Source organism: Hylaeus anthracinus, unplaced genomic scaffold, assembly GCF_026225885.1.
Source record: "Hylaeus anthracinus isolate JK02 unplaced genomic scaffold, UHH_iyHylAnth1.0_haploid 0, whole genome shotgun sequence".
In the NCBI taxonomy this organism is placed as follows: Eukaryota; Metazoa; Arthropoda; class Insecta; order Hymenoptera; family Colletidae; genus Hylaeus; species Hylaeus anthracinus.
The window spans coordinates 14,163,136-14,186,883 of record NW_026533254.1 but is presented as its reverse complement, the minus strand read 5'-3'; the positions used below and the strand labels follow the sequence as shown (position 1 = coordinate 14,186,883).

The window sequence follows — 23,748 nt, the reverse complement described above, 5'->3', positions numbered from 1 at the left end:
GTTTGCACACTACACCAGTGATAAAGACGTTAAACAAAATGAATTACTCGAGGTCTTTTCTTCTGGTATCTACCAGCAACTCGAGATGCTTTCTTAGCAGTCTATTGCCACGAATGCTGAGCTTAGATTGACTTTGAAGATGAGATCTCTAATTAGATCGTTTTATTGACACTTCAAGTTTCAATGAAATTAAATTTAAACAAACATTGTTGCTGGTTGATTTACGTGAAACTTATTAGTGACCAATAATCATCTCTCGGGTGACTGCATCACGTGAAGATGTGACTGAGAGTCGTCTCTCGAGCGCAAAGGGTTAATCGAATGCAAGTTGCGAATGAATCGCTATACGGAATGTTCATTCCTCGTCTACCACCGAGGATAGATCAAAAAGAGCACTTTAACACGTTGACTGGTAGATTAATACTCCTGAAAATTTCTACTGTGATTTAGTTTCGTTTCCAGACTACTGGAAACTACATAATCAAACATTTACTGCGGCATCTATTTGTACAACTTCATCGAAGTTTCAGAATTTCATTCAAATTTATTTTCCTTGATACTTAACATTCAGAATTAATTTTCTTTGTTCTCGAGTGAAAACCACTGTCACCCATATATGGGTGACGTGGCGGTCAACGTGTTAACCGATTCTCGTCTGTTCTGCACGATTGTCGGCATATTATTTCACATGTTTATCGCACGTGTGCCCCTTCGCGTACCTGTGCGATAAATACGTAAAATAAATAGGATTTAAATAAAAATTATTCGAACGCAGTTCAGCTCGTCCCGGTCTTATTCACGGGGGGTTGAAGGACGAAGACGAAGGGTAACGCGTGCGCGCGTACCACGATGCGATCGCATTGAAACGGGCAGTGGAGTGGCTGGCATTGCGCCGCCGCTATCTTCGGCTACCAACCCCCTCGGATACCTCGAAGAAAACCGACAGTCACGGAGGACGCTTCTCTGTCGCGCGATTTCGTCCATACCTCTGCCTCGCTGTGCCCGTTTCGCCCTAACCCTAACCCCCTCCGGCCCCTCCCCTGTCTACATTCCGTCTCGGTGTCCCCCACCCTCGATTTTACGGGGGACCGATTCGTTCAGTTTCGCGAAGCGTGAGGCTCGGTACGCGTCGGTGACACGAACGCGGACGCGAAACGCGAGTGTGCAGTGGGAAGAAGAAACGGCTGAGGAGCCAGAAAGAGTGCACGGAGAGGCAGATAGGAGCAAGGAAGAGCGGGCAAGCCAGGAAACGAGAACGGAGCGGAGGAGTCGAGAGGGAAAGAGGACTACTACTCCTGGGTCCCCCCACCACGCGGCCTGCCGCCGCGACGCCAGTCCGTAGTCAGTCAGCGCTGGACCGCCGCCCGCTCGATTTCGCGATCCACGAACGACGGTAGCCACCACTTCCACCTCCACCTCCTCCTCCACCTTCTTTTCTCTATACCTTGTTCAAGTTCTCGTTCTCGCCCTCTGCACCCTCCCCCCCCCCCTCTCCTCCTCCCTCCGCCGCCCTTCTCACCCGAAGTTTCTTCTTTCTCCGTCACCCGACCCCCGACGTCACCAGCCACCAGCCCCCCCGCCCCCCTCCCACCGTGTCTATCCGTCTATCGGTCTATCAGCCTCTATCTTTCTCGATCTCTTCTCCGCTCCGTTCCCGTTTTCACCCTTGCGCGTTTCAATCGGTCTCCCCAGGTATACGCGTACGTAGAGACGCGATCGCGCAACCCTCCCCCTACCCCCCTTTCGCTCGCTTTCTTCCATTTTCCTTCTCTCCGAGCCGAGCTTTCGGTAACTCCGTACGTACGAACGTAAGTACGTACGGCGGAGTGTCGTGCGCGCGTCTCGAGTGGATGCTAGGCGTCGTCGCGAGGCACGCGTCCCCAAACACGGACAAGTTTATCGCGCGATTATCACGGGATCCCCGCTGGAGAAGGATCCTCCGGATCAGCGGACTCGTTCCTCCGGATGCGCGGTTGCGATCGAGCACCCGCGCAGCGTCCGTCAGATCTAGCCGGATCTACCACGGCGTTCGCGATTCTCTTCACGAAAGTGCGCTAGCCAGGTCCTAGTGATCGCAATCGAAGTGCCGAGAATCGATTTTCAACCGCGGAGGAACGAACTGCCTCTGAACGACCGCGCCGGTTGTTTCCCTCGCGACGCGCGAATACTCACGCACCACCCGACGCCGGAAATCTCACGTTTCTTTCTCTTGGATCATCCGTAGGTGCGGCGCATACCCGATGCAAACCGATGCCCATCACTGTACGAGCGGGCCTGCGTTTCTACGTTTTCAAACAGTGAAGCAAAGCTGCGATACCGTGCCTCGATAGATGCGACAGTGATACGATATTACGCGTTAAGCGTAGAAATATTGGTGATTACGAGATTCAGAGTGAGTGGATTTAGCAAACTGGAGGATTCTCGGCGAGCGGTTCAAGTGTCATCAGTGAAACCCGCCCCCCAGATTCGTATACGATACCAGTGTCTTCACGGTTAGTTTCGCGCCGATGTAGGTGCCCCGGCTGCCTCCTAGAGAAACCTAGAACGTAGAGGATGGTCGGACCACCGACGACAAACCGATCCGCAGAGATCGCGATGAGGTAGTGCTTCGTCGGACACGTGCAAGTGGGTGACTGTTGTGCGCGGAACCGGGAAACCTCGACAGGGTTTCCCGCGGAAGATCCACGGATCTCCGAGCGAGTATATCGACACAAGACCGTCACATGTTTCGAATCCGATCCAAGCCTGCGTCTAAGGAGAGAAGACCTGGAGCCCGCACAGATAATCGAGCATCCTCGAAGGACGCAGATGCCCCGAAGGAAACAGCACGCTCCGCAACGTATGAAATGTGAGTCCAAACATTACTGTTCCTTTATCGGCGAGAATCGTCCCTAGATCGGTTGCCAGGGACGCCGAGCTTCGACTCGAATTAGGCGACACGGAAAACGCCGAACCGTTTACGGAAGTACGTACACCGCTGTAAATTAAAGCAAAATAACGGCCGAGCTGTTAACGGTGATTTGGAGCAACTCAAAATGTGCCATGGAAAGTTAATTGCGATTTGCAATTAGTAGAAATAGATAAACCTAGTAGGTTTATATATTTGAATGTTTGACGCGATGACAAGTTAACCCTCTATCGCATGCGATCTGTCATGAATTCTATAAAAATGAGGCTCGTGCGACTACCTAGAAGTTCGATCATCAATAATACCTCCATTTATGGGTACATAAGTAGCCAAGAATAATTTCTTTATGAGAGGTTAAAATCAAATTCATACGACAGAGGGTTAACATGAGCCTCGATAGTCATCTTCATCGTAACATTTATTTTAATATATATAACAATATTCGGTTTTGTAGTGTTGGCAGTAGCTGGAATTTTCTCACCGTTAATCCGTTATTCGGCTTTGGTGTACGTTTCTCGAAGCACTCGGTGACTATAAAATAATTTTTCTATGCAAGACTGTTTACAATCCTGCGTTGGCACCTCGCTGGCATGCTACGTCGACGTTCCATAGTTGTCGTCGACTGCATAGCGCCGCGGTACCACGTGTTTGCCACGCTTCGTTTCACGAGTAATTCTAACGAATTTTACGAGTATGCGTGTTCGTCCTCCCGATGAAACGACGTTTGTTAACGCGTTCCGCGAAACTTCGCTAATGAAGAGGTAAATTTCATCGACTCCTGGACGTCGTTGCTCGTTCGACTGCTTGGAATCGACGACAACCTTATTTATTCCCACGGTTATGCGATTTTCAGTCGAGTTTCGAGCACAAGTTATCCGCGACGCGCACGTTAAACTCTCTTACGCCGTTGGTTAACCTAACGCAACTTCCATCGAGTTTGAAGGAAATTTCAACGATCCCGGGGAATGCCGTTCGCTGAAATTATCGCGGTAAACTGCCGCGTGTATCCGAGGAACACGAGGTTTCGGATTTCCACGGAAACGACGTAAATCGGTATCGATCGACCGTGGTTCGGTAAAAATCTTGCAAATAACCGAGAGCGTGGCAAAGGCCCCAGTTACTTATTCGATTGAGTTCGGTTCTCGATGGATTAATCTGAGAGTAGTTACGCGATACGGGAAACTTTCTTCGTTGAAAAACGAGATGCAATTTAATTTGTTCACGCAGTATCGGCATTCTAGATCTTACAGAATTTTCACCGAATATATTTAATTTACGGCGAATGGAATTGGAGCAAAAATATATATTATTTTTTTGCACGAGAGTCGGTGTTACCTCTGCTAAAAAATAACGATAAGCTTGTTATGCTCCTAGATATAGCGATATTTGTCTTAATTTGTGTAGAAAATTGATGAGAAATAAATAATAGTTGGATTATATCTCGAGCAGGGAAGCTCGAATTTGAAAGAAATAAATGAGTACAGGGAAGATTGGAATTTTTGATAACGGAAAGTGTCCGATTACATCGAGAGGGGAATGGAATCGACGGGGAGAATTTCGTGACGGCTGGCAGAAGAGCAGCCGTCAAACGGCGAGATGATTCGTGCGTTTGAAAGGTTGATGCGCGCCATGCTGCTTTTCCCACGTGGGGAAGCCATGAGGCGTAAACAAACTCGGCCCTGGCGGAGGACGCCATCTTGGTGAAGTTCTGCCGGAAACATTTACAATTCACTCAACTTGCCCTACCGAAACTCGGCCAAGCGCCGATAAATCTCGTTGTGCGCGCGCGCGAATGCCCGCCGCGTACATAAATCCACGGCAGTCTACGGAGTTTCGGCGCCGTAAACGCCACAGTTTTTCGCCAGCTTCCGCGGTGGTAGACCCTGCCTGGAGCTGCCGAACGAGTTCGATCTCTCGCTACCTCGTTTTTACCGCGAAATTTGACGTTTCTCCATCGTTCGTCGGATTCGCATCAATCGTTTGTTTGTTTTCTTCTTCAATTGTTTCGCGAACGATCGAACGTACGAAATAAATTATCCGACACTGTTACTTCTTTACGGACACCAATAAAAGTATTGTTATATTCTCATAAATATTATTATAGGATACAGAGTTTATACGACGCTCGTCAGAGCATAACGTTTCACGGTCTACTTGATTATTAGTTTGTACTGACAGATTAATAGCTGAAAAGGAACACGATATTAAAAATTATAGCGGCTCGAAAGTGGTGTGCCACAAAAATATTCTAAATTTGTTTGTATTATTTAAATACTTCAATCATTAGATGCAATTTCTCATGGAACACTTGCCTGGCGTTCAGAGCGAGACATACGTATGTAGTTTGGATAACGCTGATGTGTATGCATTTATAGTCTGGACACTTCGATACAGAAATTAATTTGATTTGCAGTGAAGGAGAGCGTTATAGTTAATTGGAATTGTACAGGATTTGAGTTAATTATAATGTACGTCAATTAGATTAATACCGTACAGCTTGACTTACTTCGATAGTTACCATAAGCACTATTCTTTGATGTTCGTAGGAAGCGACTTGAATAATAATTCGGTGATTCCAAGATATCACTCCAAATGTAATCGTAAAAGCGATGGAAGTTTAAAAAGAAGTGGCGGAGGCTTCAGTCCAGTTCGTAAATTAAACATTTCAGCAATTTCTTCAACTTCTGCGCGCAAATTGGAGGATTTGTCACATTTTTCAAAATATTCATAGGCTTCACCCGAGTAACGTGGAATTTTTATTATAATCCTTTCGTGTTTTATATTATACTCTGAGAATTAACACCTTTAGTTGAGGACAGAAGAGCAGCTGCAGATCGAGTATAACATATATTTTATATGCTCCTGGCAAATTATGTGCCCAACTTTGCCTCTACAAAAATTGCTTACGCTTCTTGGAAAATTATTGCATCGGAGATAAGCCAAATTTTACTACGATAATAAATATATTCGTTCGACGTGAAATATAATTTTATTTTCTGATTTGAATTCCGATTTCTATTTAATAAACGATACAGAAAAATTTGCGCATCTTCGATTCGTTAATCGATATTATCAATAGGATAAGAAATTTGCCCATCTTCGCAGGAAGTTCGTATCTGCGATGCAAAACAGGAGGATTCTTGTAACTTGTAATAACAGTAACATTGTTCTGTTAAGACGTTTATCTTGGTTGTAAATGAAATAAATATATAAAAGATATACGCGATGATGCCGTCAGCGAAAGTAGACGCGAATAGGTCGAGGACCCAACAACGTAGGCTTAGCGAATCGAGCAGTGCAGCCTGGGCTAATTTCTCCGTTTAATTTATGATGGCTCGGTGAAAGGATCCGAGAAACACGTCGATTCGCACGAATCGATCTATCGTCTATCGAGGATACGATCGTGCTTGTGATTGCTACCTCGAGGAAGCTAATTAGCAATATATTACTGGGAAAAGATTGCTGTTAGAGGCTGGTCTGGTCCTGCTAAAAAAAATCTACATAAACATAACTCTCGATATGCGTAACAGAGCAAAAAGGAATTTTCTTGTCACTTTTCAGAAGCTCGTGATTGACTTCTTCCCGAGCTCGTCAATGCTTTTTCGAAGGCTCCGTTGTTACGACCTGTCTACGTATGAATGTTTCTTTTGCGTTTATACAAAGCCGCGTAACATGATATCTCGCGTATCAAAGGAGAAGATACTCTTATGGCCAAACAGTGATATATTTTCCTCGTTACTTATGCATACACATGAGAATATAAATACATTTTTTTGTTCATTTTTTGTGCTCCTAGACAGGATATTTATACCTAACCGTGACCACATTTTTAAGGAGTTTATATACTTGAAATTTTTGAAATAATATTGTCTTTATCCAGCTAATATATTAATGATATTAATTAAGGAATTTAGAGTTCGATATTTATATTCCCAAATGCAGAAGTAAGTTCCGTTGGCTTATTCTTCGAGAGATATTTTCTAGAGGTACTCATTTTAGAAATTTTCGAGACAAAACTGTTTCTACCTCGTTAACGATTCAATTCGGACCGATCACGAATTGAATTTACCTCGAAGCAGTGAAGGATTAGTTTTCGTCTTCTTGGGCCCGAATAATCGACGCAACGACGAACAATACGACGAAAGAATCGATTTTCGGTAGGTGGAATTATTTATCGTCGGTCCTATCGACTCGAGGGACGACGGGCGATTCGAGATCGCGTTAGTCTAACGCGTTGACTATTTATCAGGAAAATTCGTAGCTGGCGCAACAGGTGCAGTTTGGAGGTATCTTCTCGCCTCGATATCCGAAAAATCAAACTCGTCCGTAACTCGATCCACTCGTATCTCTCGATCGGACGCCGGAGTCGGCCTGTCGCGTTCCTGCATATGTTCTCCCAAACGATCAAGAGAAAGCTGTTGACGCGATTAACTTTTTCGCAGCAGAATTCGCGCAGTTTTTAGACATCCCGTGCGCAGGGCGGGCAAACAAATAACGAAACCGGCGAAACAACTTTTGTTTAATGTGACATCAATTCGCAGTCTTTATTGCAAGCTTTACGCTGCGGCGTTGCAACCCTTAGGGCATGGCACGTTCAAATTATGTAACAGCGGTATAATTGTTTCTCTGGTAATTATTTTATTGAATTTTGACTAGTATATCGCGAAGAAAAAAGATATTATTCTGTTGCAATGTAACCGAGAAATACTCGCTGTTTCAAGATATGAAATTGTATACTTGAGAGTACAATTTGTACATGCAATATGGGCTGTCAACAATACAAAGGCATAGAATTAATTTCTACACTAATACATATAGAAGTCGTTATATCAGACTTCATAATTTTCTAATTAACGCATCCATACACGCATTCGCATATACAGCCTTTTTCTTTTAATTTAATGGAATCAATGCTTCATACATGAATGCCACTGCAATAAAACTTGTGATTTCTTTATGGACCACATTTGAGAAGAAACCAAACAGTGGTAAACAAACCTATATCCGTGAATGGCTACATTCTCCAAAATTATTTCCAAAGAATACTTCTACAAAAATTGAGTTATCTAATAAATTGCGTTGACAAGAAAGTTACACGAGCCCGAGGGTTAAGTTAGCCACCATGCTGGCGCAAAGTCAAGCTTGATGATTCGCTTGGAGGATCGGCAACGGCATGGACATCGGGACAATAGGTTCTGTTCGATTACTTCGGAGGGAAACGAATTTACGGTTCGTAACGGGACGAGCTCGATAGCGGCGCGCTAATTATAAAACGTCGGTGGAATAGCTACGGAGGACACGATCGAGTTGGCCACCGTTCCCGTGCGTTTCTCCGCAACTCGTGATCCACGGCTCCATTCATAAAGCAGGAAGAGTACTTTGAGTCCGCGCACGCGCGTCCAAACGGTCGCCGTTCGTCTTTGCTACCGGATATTTTCGGAGGTCCGGAATTATAGAGCCAGAACACCGTCGCTATATCGCCTCGTTCGCGAACCGCCGCGAGACTTGTCGCCTCTCATCGACGAAACCGGGATAACCGGATGACGGAAATGATTGATTCGCCTCCAGACGAGTCTCATTTATTCAATGCCAAAGTCCATCGGCTTCGCATATATTTAGAACTCGACGTCCATAAAAGAATCGATCCTCACCTCTGCAGTTTTATTCGGTCATTGGTAGCGAGTAACCCTTTGTGATCGATGTGACTTTTTTATAGGACGAACTGCTGACACCCCTAGACGATTTTGAAAATAATATGCTTTTTTAATGTTTGGTGTTTCTTAAACCTCTGGAGATTTTAATTACAAGGATTTGTGGTCGAGTTTTTGTTTGAGGTGAGGCTCGAAGCTTTTTGCTTCTAAGTTGGAACAGTTTGATCTTCTATGCAGCACTTGGTGTATCAGAAAGGTACACTTCGGGTTCACGCATGTGAGATTTCGAGCGCAAAGGGTCAAGTTTCACATCTTTTACTCGATCGACTCCGTATTATAGCGATGTGAAGTCAAATTCCTCTCCACGTGAACTTTACAGAACTTCATTTTTATTGAGCCTTTTCCGAAATAATAATAACACCGACGAGAACATTTTCCACGATTACCAAATCTGAACTAACGCCAACCGAGGCGATTGTTTGTTCCTTTTTGTTTTTTTTTTTTGTTTTTTTTTAAATAGAAGCCTCGATCCGGCAAATACGTTTCCCCTCTCCCTTGGTGCGCTTACCTGACGCAAGGTTCAGCAAAAAATTTACGACGACTCGCGTCGTCTCGGGAAAGGACGCCGTAGGACACGCGGCCTGAAAGATACCTGCTCTCCTTGCAAGGAGAAATTTCACTGGTGATCTTAGTAAAAACCTTCGGTGACCCGTGGCGAGCAGACGCCCATTGCGCAAAACTTTCACCTCAAACAATGCCGAACGCATTTTTGGGATCCGAAGGCTCGCTCTGCCACCGTCATAAATCCTTCAACCCCGTGGAAAAAGCGACGCGACCTTCGAACGTAAGCTTCAGGACAAGCCGGAGGAAACGCTGTGAGACAGCATATGCTCTACCAGCTCGATGCCGAAGCCTCCATCACGGTTCCAGTGTCGAACGACCTTCGTAGTGCACCCAGGGCAAACGAGGATCAAATTCGAGATGGATAGATTTCGAGTTACGAATCAAGAATGATAATTATCGTTAAAACTTGGCAAATGCTTGACAATTCATAGTCTGTTTAACTGTGTCTTTTTTATATTATTAGGTTTGATTATAAATTCTTATAGCTTCCATGAAAGAGGCCTTTTTGTTTTTTAATAAATTCAATAATATTCTATTAAGTATTATATATATACTGTAATATATATTGAATATAAATATAAACTCCGAGAAAACGTGCATTTTTTAAATTTCGATTATTCAAAATTCATTCTTTGAATAACGTACGATACTTGACACGACCTTGATAATTTTGACTTTGAATCTCACCACATCCTAATTAACTTTAAAATCGGAAAGTCAACTTTTCAAACACGAACTCTAAAATACTTTCTGAAGCAATAACTCAAACAGCAACGCTTTTTATTAACATTGTACAATTATGAAACGTATCGCGCGTATAAGTTGAATAACCAAACAATACTTCAACCTTATTTCTTTACGAGACGGTTGTAGCATTCAGTAATCACTTTAGTAATTATCATATCTTATATATGAATACGTAGATCTAAGATTCCATAATAACCATGAGATATTTTACGTAGTTAGTAGCTGGAAAAACGATTTTCCTCGGTCATTTTCCACGTACGTTTTTATGAGACATTCTTGTCTCGGCGAATTGATTTTAACAATTTTCATTGAAAATCGATTTCGAAGTCGATAAATCTTGTCGCAATACTCGAACATCTCTGGTTAGAGTATGGAAGGTGGATCGTGCGTTCACCACGGTGCGTTTGCCGCGAAAAATTTTACTTTGACCGCGCACAATGGTGATAGATTGGCGACAAATGTAAAATCGCTTTCGACGCGTAACGAATTATTCATGCGTGAAAGATTCGGGGCCGAGGTTTCCGCGTTATGCGCGGCAGTACATCGAATCAGCTTTCTAATCGGCTTCCATTATTTCCGGTGACCATGATTTACACGCGATATCGCATCGACGAGCAAATATGCCAAAAGCAGTATATCTGGAGATAAATGAGACTTCGCGGACGAATCCTCGTCGTGTACGTTTTGTAATCTTTTGCCGCAACGATATTTCTCGGCTAACATTTGAATTCACTCGTATGCAAATGGTAAGCATGATGGATGCCGGGGTCTGCGAGAATACGTATTGCAGAAATAGATATTTTACAAGTTTGATTGCATCGTACGCAGTCGGGTCACCGGAACGCCGCCGGATACTTAACATTTCTAACGTTCGTCGATGCTATCTCACGGCCTTGGTCGATGGATGGATTCCATCCACGCACACACGAGCGAATTCTCATCTAAACAGAAATTTCAAGTATCGAGTGAAAGATGAACAATGTTAAGATCGTCTACTCCTTGGAGTTTGATATACGAAAGATTGTTGCACCTTCCGCTTAGCTTTTTATACATGCTTACCCATTTTCTAATCCGTTGTTGGGAAACCAATACAAACTAAAAAATTTAAGTAAGTAACGTAACATAGTTCGCAAGTGGAATTGTACGTACACGCATACGCACGCACATAAGGTGACGCTCTCTTACCTGACGCGGCAAACAGATCATAATTTAAACACTACGCTCCAACTTACAATTTATTCTGCTTTACACATTTTACCTTACCCTACTTATACTATCTATCCCACACTGCTTATACTATATTATCCTACATTGCATAATCATGAAAAAATCGTTTCATAATAAAAGCAATTAGCGCGTGTTTTATACTAATTTAGAAGCCGAATATGTAATACGATCGTAATTCCGTGCAGCTCGAGTTTTATTTTTATTTTAAATGGTGTGCCTCGAATAGTAGAAATTTCGCAATGTGGGACAGTACTGTGCCGGCTACCTTGATTACCAAACCTCGGTTAGCTCACGAGTCCCCCAGCCCCGGTTCCCAGCAACCAACGAGGTCCCTATCGTCACGATGTTCGCCGCTACCGTTGATTCGTCACTGGAATCGTCGACGAGGCGTCGATATTCGCATAAGGAATGAATCATTTAACAGGGGGGGGAGGGGGGGCAGAGGGGACGACAGTAGTTTTCATCGCGTCGGACGCGAGCACGGACGCGTCCGTTCTACTCCGGCGTCCTCTCACCCTATTTTCGATGCTCGTAAAACCGGCGTCGCTGTATCCGACTGATCCGTCTCCCGATTTATACATGGGAGACGCAACGGGCCGTCGCTGCCTCGGAACTAGCGCCTGCTGCCGGATCTTTCTCCGCGCCATTCTCTAAGCGGCGCTAATAAATTAGCCGGGGAAAAAGACGGCGGGTACGACAGATGCCCGATGGCTGCCATAAAGGAACTGGCTAGAGACGCTCGCGGGTGGTGGCAGCACATCAAAGGCGTATCCGTACCGTCCCGATGCACTACCCGTTGTTTTATGTTTACCGGGTGGATTTGTTGCTCCACGGTGTTGCTCCTGACAAACAGTCGAGTGAGATGTATATCGCCGGTCCATACTCCGAAATAAATCCGCGCCCGTGCGGCTATTCTTATAGAGAGATACGCTGACTCGATCCTCACTCGGGAATAAATCAGCCGAAATAGCAGCTAAGACGCTTGTTCGCGGCGATCCTCGAATATCGACGCGCCCGTCCGGCCGAGCCCGATTTACGAGGGGAAGCCCTCGCGTAAAGAGTGTTTTTTAAAGGAACCATGTTTGTTTAAACACGGAGAGGGTGGACACCTGTGAAATTCACTGCAACGTTTCGTTGGTACGAATCGAGGCCACCGTTTTGTCTTTGTTGTAAGTTTTATTTTTGATACAGGAATGCTATAATTTCTACGTGACCTGTTAATATTTGATCTGTTCCAACAAGTATGAGTTTTGGATGCTCCGAGAAGTCCGATTATATTTTCATCCAGCGATTTTATCCACAATACAAAACAGAGTAAAGAGAGCTTGAATCGCTTTTCGTAATTAACTTCTGAAACGAACTTCGTTCAAAAATCAACAAGGGGTTGATCGTACGCTCCCGATTACAGGTGTTAGTTGCGCGAGTATTAGAGCGCATCTCAATTTTTTAGATTTCACCAAAAATTTCATTCCTCTAGTCCCTGAAGGCACCCCAAAACAACTTCCAGTTTGTCCTTCACCCAGCCACCCTGCACCTACTCCCAACTACTTCGATCCGAGTACCAAAAGTTACCTTCTCAACTCTGCCCTATCGTGCCTTTAGGCTGTCTTCCATCGAAAGACAGTGTCGCCACTTACCTGTGCAGGAAATTAAAAATTTTCCTTTACTCGTCGACATCCCCTCGTGTATAACCGACGCGCGGGAAGGAGAACGAATCGCGGAGGACTCGCAAGGGCTGTCGAGGAGATCGGAATCGTCGAGGGGAAGGCGTTTCTTACGAATTCCTTTTTCGATTCTCTTTCCGCCACGGGCGTTGATCGGCCGTGGAGAACGCAACGGCGTGTCCTCGCGGCGACGACACGCCGTGCCACTCGAAAACGAACTACCGCTGCCGTCGCGGCGTCGAACGTGCCGGCACGCTTAAGTGACTTTCGGTGTTTGGCCTTTGCAACGCGGCGAGAGCCTTTTGCCTTTGCGACAACGCTCGCTTTGCGGCTACGCTCGCGGACAAGCAGGCGGAGGCGGTAGTGCGTTTGACCTCTTCCTCCTCCCTGGCCCCCGCTGCCTCGGCCATTCCCCGCACGCACCCGGGGCCAAACCCCGTCGACTCCACGGCTTTTCTTCCCTTCGCGAGCTCCCTCGGGGTATGTACTTACCTGTGTAACCGCTCCAATTCACCGACCGCCGCGCGGATAACTGAATCGCGACCGCCAGCGTCGAGCCGCGAGTAATGCGCGAAACGAGAACCGCGGAGACGCTCATTCAGATTGGGAGAAAGAACGAAAACAGGTTTCCAGTAGGAGAAGGAAGACAGACTCCACAGGGGAAATGTGGCAGTTGGATCTAGTGTTCTTCTTAAGTAGATGTTCATATCGTGTAATTTTGCCTTGTTCTATTCTGTTAAAGTGTCCTGTAGGTGATCGTCCGAAAAAAGTCATTTAATATTTTATGAATTTTTAGGATACTCTCTATTTTCTAAATATTTGTTCACTATTTATATTCGAACGAAAGCTGTTTCACATATTCGAACAGAAATTGTTTCATACATCTAAACAGGAAATTGTCTCAAATTATGCCACACGTCCGAGGACAAACTGTTTCAGGTATCCAATTAGGTAGAAAGTGTTTCACGTATCCAAGCACAAAGTAACAAAAAAATGAATAATCGAGCTACACCGTCACTTTCTACGAGCGAAATTGTGTTCGTACTTCTATGTTCCTCAATTACGAGTGGATCTCACTTCATCGTCAGAGCTTCTTGTATTAAAAAAAGTGATTTTAAAAAGCGTCGAAAATTACAAAGATTCCGATTGCCTCGATGCGAGATTTTAACCTGGCAGAAATTTTCACGGTTATTAGTTTGCCAGTGAACGCGATAATAGCGTCGGTTTTTGGCAAACTACCTGTTCAACCACTCGAATTCACGGACCGCCACGGATAACTAAATCGCGACCCCAGCGTCGAACCGCGAGTAATGCACGAAACGCGACTCGCGAAGACGTTCATTCAGATTGGGGTGAGTGGGTAAAAGGGCGAAGATGGGTTTGTCCGAGGGTGCGGAGAAGGAAAACGGAACTTGGCAAAGGAAGTGGGGAGACGGAAGCGACGCAGTCCGTGGCTCGCTCAAGTGGGGGCTGCAAACGCCGCTGTTCATCGTTGGCTGCCGCGAGGTGAACTTGACGCACCGCGTACTCTTAGTCCGGCCAGTGATTACTTTGCAAATACTTTGCGATTGTTGACAGAGAGGCATGAAAATGTAAGAAAGATAGGGACCAATATTTGGTCCTTATTGGTCTCAAAGCGAGCGTTGGTATAGGTGCACTTAGACTCTCACGTTTCAGTTGCATTAGGTCTATAAATATGCCAGGTTCAATCATGGAGCTTGCAAATGATTAATAAATGAGACCATTTTGGATTTGATACACATATATAGTACGTAGATCAATCAAAGTCAATCCAACCGGGCTTCGATGAGGTTCTCTCTTTAGGGAATTATTATTTGGGACATGAAGATGACAGATGATATAATAATTTTATATAAAATCAGAATTATCGAACGTATGCTCCAATTTTTTGAAAGACACGTATTATCAGTTTTCAATTTTACATTCATCCTACTTAAGTTTGCACGTGCATTGATTTTTTACCGAAACAAGTGTAGATATTATGCAGTCTACAATTTCGGAGCGAAGTGTGCGAGAGACAGCCTCGGGCGCCGGGGCAGAGAAAGGGTTAACGCCCAATTTACTCTTTCGTGTTTGTTGACCGAGGCTGCTGAACATACTATCGACTTTCTGTCGCGCTACAGCTTGATAGAGATGGTAAAAAGCATTGTCCTGTAATCAAGGAGCGGTCGACCAGGTGCACGTGTGTTACCATATAGGCCCGTGTCTTACTTAGAGATAGGCGAATGTTTACTCAAATAACATAACGAATAAGAACACCGTCACGTTCGTCCGATCGACGGTCAGTCGGACAATCCTCTATTCGATTAACACGAATTTCACAATGATTTGTTCATTTTTTATTTGATATTTGAAATTTCTATCTACAGTCAGTCCCATAAATATTCGTAGCTTCTATGTTAATTAAAAAAGTTTGTCTAAATTAAACGATAGGCGTGATGTTTCCGATTAAATTTTTCTATATAAATATATACGCGTGTAAAGTTTATTCGTGTACATATTTATAAGGAAACATCGATTTGGAAACATCAAACGTATCGTTTAATTTGGACAAATTTCTATAATAGACTATAGACAGAAATTTTGTTATAACCGCTCGGACTAAAATCACGCGCGACTTGAAAAGGCTGTATTACGGTCCCCAGCCGAGAGGAAAAGTCTGGGAAAACGTCAGCCCCGATCGTAACGGCTCGGATTGTCAATCGAGGGGGCCGCGGTGAACGGACGATCGCGTCTCTCATTAAGAAGAATAATCGTCCTCGTAAAAGTTGTCCGAAGCACCGTGAGTTCCGGGTCGCAAGACAGAAGTTTGCCCAGTCTTCGATGGAAGGCTGGGTGGAATACCGAGCCAAAACTCGTAAACGCACACGCGTGTATAACCGCGTTCGAAGGGTGAGACGGACGGGACAGCGAAGCATAAGACGCACACTCGCGCGTCTCCAGCACGTAGAGGAATCCACATGGATGTGCGAAAAGTACGGCGGTAGGAAGGGAAGCACGGTATCGCGGTACAGTGGCCAAGCTATTCGGCCGTGCACGTACAATCTAGGTACTGTTTCGCAACGAGAGGGCCCCGGAGGGGAAGTAAGCAGTATCTCTCGAGTTTCCCTCGTGGCCCCTCGGTCCTCCGTCCTTCGTCCTCCGGTCGCCGCGATCTTCCTACATCCTCTCCCCCGAGTCTACTACAGCTCGCCTGCTTCATCCACACCGACGCCGCGACCCTCCACGAGACTCCTGGGGTAGAAGGGTAGTTCGTAGAGTGGGGTCTTCTCCGTTCGTCCGTCCGTTCCTCTGTCCGTCTGTCCGTCCGACCGTTTCGTCTCGTCTAGCCTCGTCTCGTCTCGTCTCGTCTCGACTCGACTCGTCTCGCGTGACGGCCTCGTCAGCCGTCAGCCAAGCTCCGTCCGGATCGATACGCTTGCCACCCTTACGACCCCAACTTCCTCCACCTTCTCCTGTGAAAAGCAATGCACCTACCATCCGCACCCCTCGCCATCGCCATCACCTACCCACCCTGCCTCTCTATCCCTGCCCTCGTCTCCTCCGCGAACCTTCCTTTTCCCCTGACCCCCGCGCACCCACCCACCCACCGCCACCCCTCCCGCCTCCAGCTCTTGCTCCTTCTCCGGCTGCTGCCTCCTGCCAGCAACCAGAGTCTAGTTGAGTCGAGTTGAGCCACCGGCCGGGTCAGAAGACGTCTGCTGCCCGGGCGAGCGACAGCTACCACCCACCCCATTCAAACACCCACCTCCAACCTCCCCCATTTTACCACCCTTCTCTCCACCTTCGACCGTCCACCCACCCCTCGACCTACTCCACGACTCCATTCTACCGCGACGTGCCGCGAGATGGACAGCTTCGCCTCACCGTCGAATCCGCACTCCAAACTCGCTCACCCCACTGTATCGTTCACGTAAACGGTGCACCTCGCCAGTGTTGGTGAACGCCACCGTCCTCTTCGTCAACCACCACCAGTTCTTCCTACTACCACCGATACCAACTCTCCTCCTCTTTTCCTTCTCCTTCTCCTTCTCCGTCTCGTTCTGCTGCTGCTGCTGCTGCTGCTGCATCGTACCCTATCCCTTCGCGACACCGCATCTCCAGTCCACACTTTTCCTCGATATTCTCCCGCATCGGACGAACCGGGAGCACCAAGGCAGGGTCCGTCGCCCTGTCACCGATGAGTCTATAGCGTTGCACAGGACACCGACGATGTACGGACTCTGTCCGTCTCCCGTTTCTCGGAAACTCTGTCTACGTGCTGACTCCAACGAGCCCTTTATCTGCGTATCTCCTGCGATTTCCTCATATTTTCGTTTGCCATCGATGCATAAACATCTATTTAGTTTGCAAATTTTCAATACATGATCGATAAAAATCAATTGGTACACAACGAGCCGATGAATTGTAAATAAGTATCGACGTTCGCAGTAACGACATTACTTTTTGGTCCCTCTAATATTCCAACTTAAAAATATTAATGTTTCTGATTATAGGGTGTCGTGATAACTCATCAGTTTCACTTTTATATAGTATTTAAAAATAATACAAAAGTGACGTGTACATTCGTCCGAATAAGCAACCGTTATCGAGCCGGCTCTCTCTGAACCTCGAGGTAACAAGTCGCGACGATTACCAGTCTCCATCCTCCTCCCTCCTTCGCGTCGAGTGCCTCTCCGGCGTACACGGCCGAAGATCCTCGGTAATGAATCATTAGTAGTCGAGAGTCAATCGAAGATTAATTAATCGTTGGGATTCGAGAACCAATTAAAGTTTCCTCGACAACAAATCCGTCTGGCCGCGAGCACCGTTAAAGATTCCGATTTGTTTTCTCCCTGGTTTCCTTGAACCTCGACTCGAAGCGCGTCGTCCCTGTCCGCGTCATTTGCTTCGTTACCGAATTCGAGCGTGAGTTTCCGCTCGGCCGCCATTCTTTGCTCCTCTTTCGTTCGCTACTTTACCTGACGCTGTCCCCCGTCCACGAGTGCCATTACGTTTCCACGGTTTCGAATCTTCTGGACGATATCTTTTGATCGTCTTTAAATACACGTATTACGCAACATTTTTTTTTGCGCTTCTTGCCTTTTCATCTCTCTACGTCACAGTAGATATTTAGACATTTAGGTATGGTTTCGGATCTTGTAGGTAATAACTTAAAGTAAACGAATGAAATAAAAGAAAAATCAAATTTCAATACGGAAAAGTACAATTCTTTTACGCAAAGCAAGTTGACACTCTCGCTCGGATAATAAAACGAAAATACAATTTCCATAAGATGAGAAGGATTGAAGTAAAATTAACGTAAGCGAAATAAAGTAATAATAAAACTCTCGTAAATAAAACGAAGTGAAGTACCCTGGGTGATTCACGATTAACCGTCGAGGAGCGAATAAGCGAGCGAAGCGAAGCAGAGTACCGACAGAAGGACAGCCGTAGGGAAGAATGGAAGATATTTGGCACGGTGTCAGTTCGCCGTACTCGTCGCTCTTGCCAGAAGGAAGGTGGACCGCGGCGCTCCTTGTGGGTGGCCGAAGAAAAGGGGGTTGGAAAAGGGACGGAAACGGGGAAGTGGTAGATCAGCGAGTGTCTGGAGCGACAGTAACGACAGGTCGACGTCGTGATCTCGTCCACTGCGAGAAAGCACAGACGCGTACACGTCGGAAACGTGTAACGACGACGGCACCCTGAGAAGGCCAATCAGTCGCCCCGTTACGCGTCGATTATCGCGTAGACGGAGGATCGATGATCAACGTCGGTTGTCACTCCCGTCGTCGAGATTTTCCGTGTCACGGTGGCGGACTAAAGTTTCGCCGTTTTACAAATTTCACTCCACGATTCACAGATTCGCTTTGATTTTCCAGCTACGCAACTATGAAAGAGGGTCATTTTTGACTCGCGAGGAAATTCTTTCCCCGTACTTCCGAGAGCAAACTCTCTCGTTGGAATTTGATCGTATTCGACTACGTTATCATGCAATTGTCTTTTGACGATAAACCTATCGATGTTCATTTGTAACTACTTCTATCGCGATGGAACAAATGACTAGTCTTAGAGATACTTTTTTTTAATTAGATGCATAAATATTTTACGTGGAACTAAATTGAATAATGCATTGAACAATTTTGAAACGCAAATTTGAAAATGATCGTTTGAAATTGAGATCTAGTAAGGAGTAACCATATGTATGATTAATAACTGCTACCTCAAGGTGTGTTATCGTTAAAGTAAAGGGTGAGATGAATATGGGTCATTTCGGACATGTTCACTTGGGTACTCGCAGGCAAGGGTGCATTCCATCGCAAGTAGACATTTGGCGTCACACGACGGCCAGGGATCGTACAAATCTATCGTCATTGTATAAGTATTGCTTCAAACCCCCCTAAATCTTCGGCGTTTACTAGACTGGATAGATTTCCAATTCCAGGTGAGAATCTTCATTCAGACGTAAAATAACAAATAAAACATTGGCTCCGCTGCAGACACGGAGGGTTAGGGGATGACGCGAGGTTGTTGTCGAAGGGTTGCTCCGATAGCGTCGTGTTCCGGTTCGCGTTCATGCGTCGTGACGACTTTTCTACGCGACCGAAACGCGAGCGGAAGAGAACGGGCAGGGTCAACAGGAATGTTCTCGCGATCCTTCGGAGCCGTGCCCAGGTTTTTTTTTCTTCTCCAGCCGTGACATACGGTGAAAATTATTGCCGTCGTCCGTGCGCCCCTCTGGTCCCCCCTTTCCCTCCCTCTCGTTCTGTTCGTCCGTCTCGTTCCCTCGCCTTCTTGCGCATCGGACGAGTCGGAGTCGGAGGCGATCCCTGCCTCCCACGATACGGCACTGACGCCATCGTAGATGGGTGCCAGCTATCTAAGGGGTGATTTCTAATTTATGAGACTGGGGCGATGTGATGAACAGACGTCATAAAGCATGTCGCGCCCCGCGTCTGCAGCCTGCCACTCCTCCTCCGCTTCTACCTATGCCTCTGCCTCTGCTTCTGCCTCTCCACCTCTTACTTCGCCCCCGTTCCCAACCCGGTTACGCCACCCTGCCCCGTCACCCGACCGACCGTCCAACCGTCCACCCACCCACCCTCCTGTTATCGCTGCCTCCGACCTCTCCGGCCCTCTTCCACCTTCCGACGAACCCTACTTCCAACGCCCCACACCACCGTTCTGTGATTTGTGGCCTCTCGAATTCTCTTCGCGGGCTTCTCCTTCCCGAAACTTTGCCCCTCTCTTACTCTCTTTCTCTCTCGCTCTCCCGCCACACAGACACGCATACACATCCTCCCACACACGCCACACGACGCCCCTTTTCTCTTCTTTGCCTCTCACTTCCCCCATAGGTCTATTATCTCTCCCTTTCCATCTATCTATCTCTCTATCCAAGGCTCCAGCGTCGCTCGTCTATCCACAACTTCGTTGAATTCTTCATAAGGGTAGACAACACGAACGTTCTTGGAAACGATTCTATCGTCCCCATACAATGGTCGAGTTATTAATTAGTTTCGTACGCTCGTGCATCGAATCCTCCGTACCTCTTTACACCCCGCAACGCTCGACGCGAGAGGAACGCCTCTTCGCGTGACGTGTCTCGTGATCCGCGAAAAGTGTTTATTTTATCACCTTTCGCGTCTACGTAAATAGCGTCCCGTGTGCCTCTGACGCGATCGAGGGTTAGAGGGTGAAGGTGCGAGGGAGCGTACTTCTTGAAACACCCCCTGAAAAGTATTTTGTTTGATTCCATTAGAATCTTGCATACAATCTTGTCTTGTATACAAAATTTAGGGCTTGCATGATTATTCCAGAATACGATGTTGTATACCAAAGAAGGCTTCCAGTGGTCGAAACGTAAATTAAGCAAATTCGCAAAAAGCACCGAATCGTCAATCGTAAATTTCTTTTCAAGTAAAGAACTCCTGTTTTCTTTGAATTCGTTTTATTTTGTATGCAATTTAGTACGACACTCCTGAAAAAATGTTAACCACATCCTTTTAAAAACACCTCATGTACGTCGTTGGAAACTCGATCACAACGAAACGCACTTAATTTTTCAAAAATACCCGTTTTTGGCTAAGCGCCAGACGTCGCTTCATTTCGCGTCTCAATTCTCCGTTGATTTGTCACAGCGTGGATATTTCTACCGATTGACCTTAATACGCGCCGCCTCGTATATAGATACACCGATACACCGTCGATCACCGTTGACCCGCGATCAAAAACTGCTGCATCTCATAAATCCGTAATCGACACGGGGCAGAGGCTAAACGTGTCTAACCATTCAGACAGTCTGGAAGTTATTATCCGCGAACTTAAATAGATCGCTGAAACGCGCACAAACAAATCCGTCGTCTTCCGATTTAGACGATTTAGACGTTTAAACGTTTGGCAGTTGCAATTATAAACAGCGTTTCAGGATGTAGCCAAGGAATCGAGAGAGTCCGCGACAGGATCCGTCGTGTGCTTTCCAGCTGACGAATTCCGTTCGCAGTTCAACATCGATGGGTCGATCACGTTTGCTTAATTCTTAGACAATGTTTCTAGATTTCGAATATTCGGACTGTGACGGGATTCGTTCGAGCTGTCGTGAATTTTTGGCATCGAAACGTGATCGATCATGTACAAGGTGATTCTAGAAACTAGAACAAGCTGTAACTCATTTTCAATCGTCGACAGAAAAACTTGATGGAGGACAAAGTTGACATAATTTTTTTTTACTAAATAATAATTACCTTATTGTACGATGCATAATCATTCTTCAAGAAGGTTCAAACAGCTTTTTCAATAAGCGCGTACTGTTCTAGGTTACCGAAGATCTTGATAAGGTTTGATCGACAATTTGTGTCTTGTCACCTTATGCAAATGTTGCTCTACTTAATCGAACAACTTGATGTCCTAACAAAAAGTGTTTAGTATCCCATTAAATATTACGATTTTTATATTAAAATCTCAGTTCTTGAATACAAAGAGTGACGAGACCAATCCATTCGTGTAAGAATGATGCATGATTCTACTTGAAAAATATATACGGTGCAGATTCAGCTCGCGTCACTGCATCGTGTCGAGAAATGATATCATCGGAATATCTCTATCGTTGGATTCAACTTTTAGTCGTGTCGTCTTTTATATCTTTGTTGTAAAAGGCTGTTCATTGTCCCAGTTTGTGGAATCACCCTGTATATATTGGCAGGTACCTTCGATCGAGGCAGGTAGTTGCCGAAGCGAATGACGGTCGAATACGTGCGGCGTGGTCGCGGCTCGTCTCGTCTCGTCTCGTCTCGTCTCGGCTCAGCTCTCGCCGCAGCCCACGGAACCTTTGTGAAAAATCGTGTTATAACCCTAATTTAATTTTATGGCCGGCATTACGGCGGATTGTGTTGTATATCGGGGCCTGGGCATAATGGCCGTATATGGCCGAGTATAATAATGGAGAAAGAGAAGGAGCGAAAGAGCGGAGAATAGGTAGGAGGAAGGGCGACTAATAATCAGTTGTAACGCGAACCGTCGTAAACCGCAAAACAACTAGAATCTAGCATCAAACCGGGGGCACGGGAGAAGAGAGAAAAAAGTAGCCAACTGCAAGAGCACAACTCGGCCAGAACCGAGAGGCGCGGACGAACGAGGGTGTGTGTTTATATTTAAAGGGGGTGGACGAGGCTGGAGTATCATTATCCCGGCATCGAAGGGAAGAGGTCACTTTCATTTCGTCTCACGGCTCTCGTCCATCGCCGCGCCCGGAGATTTCAAATCGATCCTCCTTTCCGTCGAAATTTCTTCCTATGGATCGTGGTACACGATGAAAGAATATCTATGCGCTTAAAGACGCAAGGAAAATTGGTGCGGCCGCCAGATTTTTATCCAGACTCGGTCTCCGCCCACAGTTTTCGTTTGCAAGTTATCAGTCATTCTCTGTTACAAAAGTACTTACAAAGTTCACAATAGAATTAATAAATCTTGTTTTCGAATTAATTTTGACCAGTACGACAGCCACGTCTAAAAATACGACCGCAAAGGGTTGAATCATTTTTTAATCTGAATATTATAAGCCCCATCTTACCATCTGCCTCTGTTTAATAGAATCTTCTTACCGCAATTGCCTACCAATGAAGATTTATAAACCCTTATCAACAGAGGATAAAGAAAACGGATTCTGCTCAACACTGGCACGTCTTGATCGCGATCAATCCGATCCTAGACCATTTTATTTCATTTCCCTTCTTCTCCCTGCCTCCAGCGTCGACGACGCCGACGTAGCGCCGCCATTGCCGAGCGATCGTCGAAGTTATGAAAATTAAATGGGAAGCGCGAATAAATATCACCGAAACGTAAACACTCGGAGGGTTTAGGGGGGTTCCGCGATTTCTCGATCCCCCGAAAAGTTTACCGTATTTCTCGCAGCGTTCGAGCCGGGCAGTGGGCCAAAGTGCGCAGGGGTAGAGGGGCAGAAATCGCGGTACGAAATTACTATAATACATCGGGTATATCGAGGTCGGGACAAGAGCCGCGTATTCCGTTATTATTATTGATCGGCGGGGAGCGATATTAAAGTGGCCAGAAGGCTTTCTCTATATTTACCGCTGGTTCTTCCGAAAACCGTGAAATTACTGATAATCACCGTGAGCGGGAAGTAACGCGGCTAGACGCACCCTTAACAATAACCGCGACGCTATAATCACCGATCCCTTCCCCCTCCCGCTTCCAGGGCCCTTTGCCATTCCTCTTTGTCTCCCAATCTTCTATCGGTGCACGAGTCGCGGTCGCCATTTTGCTTCGTCCTTCCTTCGCCCTCGTTGCATTTGAGGAATTCAACGCGATCCTCGAACGCGATAAATTTAACGATGATTTCTTCGAATATCCTTTTAATTTCTTCGTGAATAACTTCTTCAAAACACAGTGTCCAGAGCAAAGTTAAACA

General features: G+C 45.9%; 1 protein-coding gene across 2 annotated transcripts in view; it reads left to right on the top strand.

Annotated features, from left to right (window-relative positions):
• Positions 1-1,218: 1,218 nt before the first annotated feature.
• The window catches only part of LOC128888808 (protein tiptop), a 143,863-nt gene continuing 121,333 nt past the window's right edge, over positions 1,219-23,748 (top strand). The window contains exons 1-2 of one of the 2 annotated variants that reach the window (XM_054145953.1): positions 1,219-1,393; positions 2,225-2,848. Coding sequence is in view for 1 of the 2 variants with exons in the window: in XM_054145971.1 (XP_054001946.1) it covers positions 2,809-2,848 (40 nt within the window). In the remaining variant the exon portion in view is untranslated. Of the gene's footprint in view, positions 1,394-1,647; positions 2,849-23,748 lie in introns of those variants that run through there. The other variant, XM_054145971.1, reaches the window with a different exon arrangement.